The sequence below is a fragment of the Poecilia latipinna genome, unplaced genomic scaffold (assembly GCF_001443285.1).
Source record: "Poecilia latipinna isolate Pla-1442-1.1 unplaced genomic scaffold, P_latipinna-1.0 Scaffold3618, whole genome shotgun sequence".
Lineage (NCBI taxonomy): Eukaryota > Metazoa > Chordata > Actinopteri > Cyprinodontiformes > Poeciliidae > Poecilia > Poecilia latipinna.
In genome coordinates this window covers 6,043-16,852 of record NW_015116234.1, presented here as the reverse complement: position 1 = coordinate 16,852, position 10,810 = coordinate 6,043, and the positions used below count along the sequence as shown (strand labels likewise).

Genomic DNA, 10,810 nt, shown 5'->3' with positions numbered 1-10,810 from the left:
AAATTAAACAACTTTGTTGTTAGAAATGCCTTAAAAAGACATAAAAAAAAGCAAGTGGTATTTGTCTAAGCAGCAAATAAATGGGTGATTGACGGATGACAGGTGAAAACACGTCTAAATGTCTGCTGATGTTTATTGATACGTAACTGTGGTTGGGGCTGATCAAACTGACTAATGTACTATTTAGTCTGAACTTGGACGGGACATGTGAGCTACAAACGGCCCAACTATGTTATTTCTGGGCTACACAAGAACAACTGCAAAGTCTGCCAGGGAATGATTTGAATAATATGAAATAATTACTTCAACGCACATATGAAGGGATCTGTTGGTATCTGTGGGATCGCATGCATGGCAAAGCAAGTGGAGGAGGAACAGTCAAGCTCTGCAGGAGCCTCAAAGATCCACAACTTAGTGGAAGAATCCCACTTAAGGGGATGACTATTAGTGGTGGATCCCACAAACCTGGCTTTTTTTTTTTTTTTTAAAGAAAAAAGAAAACAGTGGCTTTTAAAAGAAAACCACAAGAAGTCTTCTTTGAAGTTTGCCACAAGTCATGCAGGGGACAGATTGAATGCGTTGGATCAAAGCATATTCATGCATTGTAGGAGCGATCACTGCAACTAATCGAGTGTGCTGCTTTTCATCCTGTGCCCTTTAAAACTGAGTTAATCTGTTTAGCTGTGTTTCTCTTCTAGATGAAGCTACTAAATGAACTACTGTCTCCATTTTCTTGAACATTTAAACAAGCACACTCGGATAAGTGGTTCTATTGTAGACAATTGACTTTGGTGATCTCTTTGTGGGACGGGATGGATTTCTGTGTGCGAATTGGGACATTAAGTTTCTAGAAAATCTTCTATGGAAGTTTGTGGCTGTAATGAGGGAGTATGAGGAAAAAAAATGCAAGGATGTAAATACTTTTGCAAAGCACTGTGTATGGGTCCTGTGTAGAGGCATGTTTAATAAATACATTTTAAAAAATCACCCATTTGCTTGCAGTTAGACATGTTAGCCAAGTTTTTTTGTATAGCACTTTTCAACAACAAGGCAAATCAAAATGCTTTGATTTGCATTTTGTCAAATCATCAAAATCATTAAGCAAATATGTATCAGATATATTGATTAATGTTCCAGTTATTATGAATCAAAGGCAACTCTAAACAGGTGGGGTGTTAGCCTTGATTGAAAGAAACTCTGTGTTTCGACTGTTTTGCAGTTTTCTGGGAGTTTGTTCCAGTTTAGTGAAGCATAGTAGATATCCTGGAATATAACAGTCCTAAAGACTATACCGTATAAGTGACAAAATACATGAACAAATGCTCCACAATTCAGACGAAAACAAATAAAACCATTCATTAAATGTGACGGTCATTGGCTTTTATTCTTTCTCTTTCTTTCGGCTCTTCTCACACCTGGTTTCATAATCCTCACACTTACCCCGTGTTAGTCTTCATCTCCCACAGTGTTTTTATTCGCACATTTTTCTGCCGCCCTTTGTCAGATTCTTGTATTGTCTTTCCCTCCCTGCAACGTTTTAGTGTAAACTGCTGTCTTTTCGTTTCTTGAGTCATTTTGAGAAAGAAGCTTTTGTTTCAGTTTATTTAAAGCCCTTCGATTCCTCATCCACCTGATTCTTGTCTGTATGACTGTTGGTGTTAAAAACAAAACAAAAAAAAATAAATAAATAAAAGCAAACAAAGATTTGTGAAACTAAGATGCTAACTAAAATATTTCAATATCCTTAATGATACCTTTCTTTAATTTTTTTTTTTTTTGCAAACTGATGCTACATTTTCATGTGAATGTGTCCGTTTTGGTAATAAACTGTGGCCCGCAGCTGCTGTTTTTATCGTCTTTAAAATAAATGAAGTTCTTCTAATTTTGGCCAGGTTTGAATCCCGGCATGGGGTTTGCATGTTCTATTTAATGTGACAGTTTAATCTGAAGAAGCTACTAAAACTTCTAAATAAATAAAGACGAGGCATATAAAGACACAGCAGCTCTCAAAAGTAAACACACCCCTTTATAAAGCTGGATCTGAGATAAATCATGGAAGCATGTATGCGTGCTTGGGCTCTCTGTGATGCTGCAAAAATAAATTATTCTTCACCTTCAAGTTTTAAATAGAAACTAGAAGGCTTTGGGTCAAAATTGACATATTATTGGAAATCTTTGCTTGACAAAAACTCCGGTCCCATCAGAAGAAAGCCGTGTTTTCCAGCGGTTGTGGGTTTGCATTTGGTGAAACGCTGTGTTTTAAAGCTATTGCAACCGGATTTTGAAACCTACAAGATATAGAAACTTTTTAAGTTTTTTGAAAAATTTCATCCAGGCCTCAATGTTCTCATTGGAAGAAAAAGTTTTGTCCTTGTCCAGACATAATGAAGTATACAACAGTTTGCTACATAGAGACCAAAGATCCACAAAGCTCCCTTGGTGTTACCGTTCACCACTTTGCAGCCTTTCTGACCATTTTCTGCCTCATGTTTTCAGCAATTCCGGAAAAATTTCCAGTTTTCCTCATGGTTAGTCGCTCATTTCTCCAGCTGTACCATTTACCTGACTGATACACATTGCGCAGTGAGAATCCTTTTTTGATCTTTGTTATCCTGAGTAACCACATAACCTTCATGCAAATGAGGAAATCCTAAAGGTAAGTAAAATCTTAAAGAACAGATACATTTTTTTCTGGTCCATCAGACTTTGTGGAGTCGGTAAGTGTTAAATCAAGACGTCAGAATGCAGAGATTAAATCAAACTGAGTTAACAAATGATTAGTTCAGGGGTGAAAACATTCATGCAGGTCACTGCAACCTTTTCACTAAGCAGACTTGTTTTTTTCAGTTAATCTGTTTAGAACAAATTTCACACAAAAGACTTATTTCCAAACTTATCCCTGCTCATCCTCGAAGAACATAAACTCTTGAGATCAACTGTGAGTTCCTGCCATGCAATTGGCTAACTTTCTTATAACGTTAAAGCGAATTGAACAGGTGTACCTAATAAAGTGGCCAGCAAGTGCATGTAGCATTCACCTGCAGCATGTATTATTACAAAGCCAGGCTATGTCCGGAAGAAAACCCAGACTGACAAGTTTGCGCCGCATTTGTTCCTGCAATACCACTTAAGACTCGGCATCAATCTGTTGTCTGCCATTTAGACTTAATTCCCATGAGACTATGCATGTCTGACTCCAATTAACAGCATTATCAGAGCATGATAACTATAATAGTGGCTGTCCCCCCTGTACCACCTATTTGGCAGGAAATCAAAGTCCTATCCAGGTGTTGGGTGTGATGTCAGCCATATGTGTGTGTGTGCGTGTACACACAAGCAGATGTGGGGCACAGATGACAGATAATCTCTCCATAAAGAGCTTTTTTCCACTCAGTTGAGTGTGGTGACAGGTTTTCTGTCATCAGAGATAGTCTTTAATGGTGTTATTGTCAGTCTCTCAAAGTACATAATTTAATGGATGTTTGCAAACAATATGTTTTTTTTTTCTTCTTCTTCTGTGCAAGACAAGAAAATCAGTCCGATGGGTCGTTGGTTCTTCCAACTTTTTACACCCATCAGCTGGTAATTCTGAAAGTACAACTCTACTTTCTGAATTAAGAGTTGGAATTACAGCTGATAGCAGGGTGCTTACAGAGGGAAGGTAAATACTGTACCATACCTTTTCAGGTAGACATTGTTTAAACCTAAAAGCGTAACGTAATTTCTAAGTGCTGCCTGGTACGGTCATATTTAAGGAGTCAGAGCTTTCAGAGGTGGGACTAAACTCTTGGGAGGCAAGTGCAGGAGCAATGCCAAATTCTAAATTATTCATCACAATACAAAGAATGGCTGGTTTTTATTGCGTCTGTGTTGAATACGGATGAATTCAGCCTTGGGCTACTGGTTTTGGCCAAACATGGGAGAGGATTTCAACACAAGAAATTGGTTGAGGTGACTTACATCTAACATTAAGGTTATCACATTGCATGTTGAAAAGCATAATTCATAACCTGGATAACTAAAGGGCTGTTTGGGTTATACAGTGGATGGTAATTCCCTCCATTTTCTATGCTAGCTGCTAGCTGCCAACCCGTTGACAGTCCATCACATAGAGCACAAACGTCCATGCACACATTGTTGTCGAACGTTAACTGGAGTGAACAAACTGGTTCTGTAGTGTAGTAGAGTCATGAGTACAGCCCACTGTATGCAGTATCGTTTCACCATCTAACCATTTTTTTAAATTTCCTCTTGTGGAAAAGCTTTAGTCAAGTCTGATCAGGTTGAATAATTTAAAATGGTTTCTATGAAACTCGCTTGTTGTGTCATTTTTTTTTTCTTTTTTTTGTTGCTCATGTTAGTCTCAGCACAGATCCTACTTTTCCACTGTTTTAAGGGTTTTGTTGCTGGCACACCTTGCAGAAACTGTTCCTACCTGGTGTGACTCTGTGCTAAACAGGCGGTGTGTATCCACACACAGACTGTGAGTTGTGTTGGTGTTGTGTCCTTCGCCGTTCTTCATTGCCATCTCTGTGACTATATACGAAAACTTGCTTCAGAGTAAAGCAGGGAAGCACGATTGTTTGGCAACCGAGGGGTGGTGAGTTTGATTCCAGCTTCCCAAGGACTCGTTTTAGAAAGTCCCTGTGGAAGATACTACACCTCATATTACCAACTAATCTTTTTTTTTATTGTCTGTGTGCTAACTGGGAAAAATGCTTCTTCCATGTCCCTGCTGAAGGTGCAGCATTCACACAGCATGATGCTGCTACCGCCATGTTTCTCCATGAGGATGGTGTGTTCACTGTGGTGTGTATCGCTAGTTGTCCTGCGCACTTAACGTTTCGCATGCAGAGTTTCATCTGACTAGAGAATCTTTCCCTGCATATTTATCACCCTGTCTACCTTTTGTTAGGTTTCCAATCTTGTCAGACTCTACTTTTGGATAATGGAGGGAAAAAGCTCTGTAAGGACCCTGCTTTAAACTTCCCTGGGCCTTTATTTCTGACCTGTTTGTTGTTGTCCTCAGCCTTACTGATGCAGTTGGTTTTCTATAATCCCCTAACAAATGTCTCAGAGCAGCTGGGATTGAAGTTACACAGATGGAATGTATTTATTAATTAATACGGACTTCTGAAGAGAGTTGGTTGCACTTGATTTTATTTAGAGGTATCCGATTAAGAGTGGGCCGGTGCAAATATATTTCACACTGCACTATTTATAACTATTTATCCTTTTCCTTGTGTTGGTTTCCTGTAAACCAACTCAAAGAAGTCATGCGCTTCTTTGAGTTGGTTTCACGTTGTCCTATTAAATGTGCAATGTGATAAATGAATGGTAGGAATCTTCTCGCAAGGCACTGTATAAGTTTTCGGCACAGTATGTGGAGATGCTCAACATTAAATGACACAAATGATGTGCTAGAGCAGTGATTGTTTTCAGTTGAATTTTACTCACCCGATTAAAATCTTATTTTATTCTAGAGCACATTATTGTGAGAAATATTTTTTTTGCTGTGTTTTCATGTACTAAAATTTTAAATACATAAAATGTACTTTATTTTATTTCAAAATTCACCCTTGAAAAAATAAAATAAAATAAAATAAAATAAAATAAAAAACACTGTGCTGGTGATGTGAAAGGTGATTGTATTGTTACCTTTTCATGACTATTCTAGTGCTCCTTATTCTTCTCTGTTCTGTTTTGTTCTATATAAATTAAACTGAATCAAGGAAGAATTAGATAATCCCAAAAGGAAATTAAATACATACAGTTCCTCATTAACCAAAAAGAGAGAGAAAAAAGAGGGGAAAAAGCGAAGCAGACCATGCATGTCAAAGGAGTTCCCTCCTCTGCACACTGACTATAAAAAGGTTATTACTGCTCGAAGGAATGACCTCCTGTACTTCTGGTTTTTTTTTGTTGTTTTTTTTGTTTTGGCATGTGTGCTGCAGAAACTTCTTGCCGAAGATCTGCTGCTTCATCGGCGCATTGTGCGCTCACTGTGTTGTCCATTATGCTGCACAGCTTGTGCAACATTTTTCCCTTTCTCTGTCAACTCCGTGAGGTCCATAGCTGTTCTCATGCAGCACAAAGCCAGACTTTTCCTTTCATCAGTTTGTTCACTTTCTTTGAGTCGCCGTCTCTGATGCTGCTTCCCCAACAGATGGCGGTGGAGAAAATTGCAGTCTCCGGCGCAGCCTTATAGACATTATGCAACGAGTCGGTGCATATACAGGAGAACCAGCAAAGCCTCCTGCTCAAAGAGTGAAGCAGAGTTTGTGTTCTCTCCACATTTTAGACAGAAATGTTTGCGGTCTGCGCTTTTATGCGGCCAAAGATTTTAGTGCTGCATTAAAATACAGCCATTTGTGCTACTTATTTTTTTAAAAAAATGAATAAAGGTATTTCGTAATACCTAATTAGAACTGTTTGAGTGGATTCTCCAGCAGGGTGCGTCGTGCTGGTCTCGTTCTGGTCCACTCTCTTCTTCTATCGTCCCCAATTTTCATCATTTCTATTCAGTTTTCTGTCTTTTTTTCCCCCCTCCACATTGTTAAATATTTCAAGTTATTTCTATGCTGATGTTTGTGAAACGTATAATTAAGCAGCTGGTATTATTTTAACCCAAATTCTGACTTGATGCTGTTTGAGTCAAAGTTTTGTGTTTTAACTGGGTCAGAAATGGTGGCCCAGTTTTTTGTTTTTTTTTGCCTCCATTTTGAGCACTGAACCGTATCCACAGGATGAAATAAGAAATGCTACGATGGCAAATGAGGCTGTAAAATAATTTTCATTTTATTGGGCTACGTCGATGACTTCTCACGCCACACAATGGATTTGTTCGCTTTGGCTAACATTAGCCTTTTTTTTTTAACCTGCAAAGCAGTTGGCATAAGCTAGTGCTATCTATGTTCAACGTTTACATTCTAACCAAATAATTAACCATAAAGAATCATAAAGTCAACACGGACAAGCGATACTTCATACAGTGGCATGTAATGATGCATTTAATTGCTATCTACGTTAAGTCATTTCAAAATAGCATACAACAGCATGAGATAGAAAATTCCATACTGTGAATTTTTATTTGCTAACAGCAAGCTAGTGATTTAACAGTTTGATCGGGAACACAAAGCTGGGTGGCTTTGAGGATTTTGTGGCTCTTTTGTTGCTGTACATCTTGCCTAATGGCAGCATGGAGGGAGTGTGAGGATTTTCTGAACATGCTCAGAGTCATGCTCCTGCAGATTGCTTTGAAACAGATTCTATACGGAGGACGGGCACAGAACAATAACCTGTTCAGCTCCCCTCACTGTCCTTTGCAGGACCCTCTAATCTGCCTTACCTTCTCAGTACAAGTCATTTATTTAATGTGATTTTTTTTTCTTAATAAAATTAAAACCACACGTAAATATAATTTAAACCCAGATGTTATTTGTTTACTAACTGACGTAGCCGACATTTACTCATGGGGCCAGTATAAGTAGCAAATGGGATTAAAAATTAACCTTAGATTGCCTATGGATTACACAGTGACTCCTTCGATGTAACGCAGGACAACTGTGAGCATAAGGTGAAGCTTATATTGCATGTTTTGAACTGTTATATTTCAAATATGCTGGAAATTGTAAACAGTTACATGTAAACAGTTACTTTCCCCGTTTACTACCCACTCAGCCTGAGCCAAATCCACACGGGGCCCACAAACACACGTTGGCCGGACATTATTCTTTGCAATCAATCGATATTCTCTGGAATCAATCAATCAGTCAATCAAACTGCTTTGTTAATGGTAATGATGAGAAAACACTAAATGTGGAGATGAGAATTCTAAAAAAAACCCAAAAAAACAAACAAACATATATTCTCACATCCCATTGAGATTGTTAACAAGAAAAAAAAAATGAATACAAATTAAATATGAATTAAAAATAAATAACAAAGTACATCAATAAATAAATAAACTGAAATCTACGTTAATTTTAAACAACTGGAAAGAGAAGTTAATTCATCAAACCAATAAAACCAAAATGAAGAAGCAAATGAAAGCAAATTAAATAATAAAATAAAAACAAAAAGTTCATTAAAACCTATGATGAAATTAAATAAAAAATAAATGCTCTCACTAACAAAACTTTGCACCTTCAGTTTGCTTTTGAAACCCCCAATGATCTATTGCTTCAGCCAACTCTTTGACAGAATAAATGATGGAAATTAGTCACTTTAACACGTTTTTAGTTGAGAAACTATAACCTATGTATCAGACTAAACCTTGGACCTGACCTGTCCAAGACTGAGTTGAAAAATATTTGGTTGTTTTCTACTCCTAAGCTTCTGGACTATAATGCTCATTTCTGCAAATAAAGAAATGCCATAAATAGAAGTTATTGTATTTATTTAACGCTTTCTCCCCGTTTTCTGCATTAGTATAAACACATTCCGTCATTAATTCTTTTCCATTGGTTTACAAGATTCTTGTGAGTTCTATTCCATTTTGTTCTACTCATAAAAAGTCAGTTTCCCCCCCCCCCCCTTTTGGTATTAATATTTACAGAGATCGGTGCACATTTAGTGAAATGCAGCATGCCTGCTCCTCCGTGCATTTTCAATGAGGCCAGTAGTGATATTTGGTTATAACAGAAGCACCGCCTCCCTCCCATTGGACAATGTGTACGTGAGGGCGTGGCAAAGGAAAGATGAGAGTTGAAAATCCATGCCCTTACTGGGAAGACATGGAGCGCTATGGACACAGTCTACGCGAGCCTAGTAGGTATCTCAACCAACGAGATAAATATTTCTCCTGTTAGAGAACGAGCGTTTTGAGACACTGAGAGGAACAGGGGAAAAAAACAAACAAAAAAAAAAAACAAAACAAAGGGTCGCCCAGTTGAGGATGGAGTGTGCATTTGACGCACAGAACCTGATCTCCATTTCTTTAAGGAAAATCCAAAGCTCCAGGACGCAGAGAGGCGGCATCAAGCTCCACAAGAACTTGCTGGTAACGTACGTCCTCAGAAACGCTAGGCAGTTTTACATGAGCAAAAACTCACTGCAGACGCAGAGGACACCTCCGTACGAGGATGCGGCGGCGGTCCACAGGAGGCAAGAGTACATCGAGCTGACCGGCAGCTTCACGGAGTTGGCTGATGACTTCTACTGCAACTTTACAGGCGTGGAGTCGGATACTTGGCACTGCGGAGCGCACCAGTCCAGCGCACAGCCCTCGGAGCTGGCGCACCAAGACGCTTCTGCGTGCGCAATGGCTTCTCCAAGTGACTCTGAGCTCATGGTTTCAGAAGCCTGCTGGAGCTGCGCGGACAAATCTTCCTGGGAGTTACCCATCCTGAACGCACAAGCCAACCAAAAGACCGTCCTGGACTTGGACACGCATGTGGTGACAACTGTGACGAACGGATACTTCCACTCAGACTGTTGCGCGCAGCCAAAACAGCCGCAGGCGGGCGCGCAGTGCTACACCAGAAAGCGAAAGATGGACACAAGTTATTACATTGTTGACCCGGAGTTTTATTTGCCGGACTTTGTGCCCGTGCCGTGTAAGAGGATGAGGAGTGAGGATGAGGAGGAGGAGGATGATTTACAATCGGACTCGGAGCAGCTGGACAGCGCAAACATCTCCAACCTGATCTCGGTTCTGGGATCAGGTGGGCTTTCTGAGTTTGTGAGTTGGCAGCAGATGGACCTTGAGCAGATATTCGGCACTCAGACAATTTGTTTAAAACACACACTGTTGGCAGGCAGTGGTTGGACCAGAGCAATCGAAGCGTTTTGATTTATGTGATTGCTTTTTAATTTTTATTATTATTATTTTATTTTCATTGTATGATTTTACTTTGTTGTTTTCAAATAAATCTTGTCACGACTGCACTCCTCACTCTCTCTCTCCCTCACACACACACACACTCTCTCTCTCTCTCTCTCTCTCTCTCTCTCTCTCTCTCTCTCTCTCTCTCTCTCCCTCTCTTTCTCTCTCTGTCTCTGCGCTGTTATTGAAGAATATTGCCGAAATGTGACTTCATATAGAGCAATCACATCCATCTCCAATGGCTTTTTGCACATAGACTTTCTTCATGCCAACTTCTGTCATTACTGCACTTATAGATGAAGTGTATTTTCTTGTGATCCCGCTTAGAATAGATGATCATGGAGTCCGTCTTTGGATTGTATTTCCTGAGGAAACTGGTCAGTACTGTTTCTGTGAAAAGATGTTGGAAGAGCACCATCATGTGGCCACTGATGATTTGTACAGAATCATGCACCAGCTTAACGCAGGATATCATTCTGTAAATATATTATTTATAACAAGACCTTTTTTTTTTTTATAAATAAATAAAGTTAACATTATTTAACAAAAGCCTGCTCATGTAACTCCTTTAATTTGACGTTTTTTTTAAAAAAAAAATATATATATATTATTCTTTAAAGGTGGTTCATAAAGAGGTGGAAGCCACTGTCTCTTACTTTGACAAGTCTGTAAAACATGACATTTGATTTAGTAGTGATATCAAGAGTAAAATCATATACATATACTAAAAAAACACATGTTTCTGACAAGCAGATTTTTACATTTAGAACATAAAAGTAAAGGTATTTTTTATAGCACATTTTCAGCAACAAGGCAATACAAAGTGCTTTACAGGATTTAAAAGGAAATACAAACCAAATAACAAACCAAATGAAAGAGCAAAAGAAGAAAACGCTAATAATGTTGATCCAAAGTAAATAAACTAGATACTCCTATTCGGGGTTGATAGATAAATATAAGTGAGAATCCTCTGGTCTAATTCAT

At 38.7% G+C, this 10,810-nt stretch overlaps 1 protein-coding gene across 1 annotated transcript; it reads left to right on the top strand.

The window, feature by feature from the left end:
- Positions 1 to 8,134: 8,134 nt before the first annotated feature.
- LOC106941345 (immediate early response gene 5-like protein) lies at positions 8,135 to 9,864 on the top strand. The gene has a single exon (XM_015024328.1). The coding sequence runs from the start codon at positions 8,897 to 8,899 to the stop codon at positions 9,791 to 9,793; it is 897 nt and encodes a 298-aa protein (XP_014879814.1). The 5' UTR covers positions 8,135 to 8,896; the 3' UTR covers positions 9,794 to 9,864.
- The last annotated feature ends 946 nt before the right edge of the window (positions 9,865 to 10,810 follow it).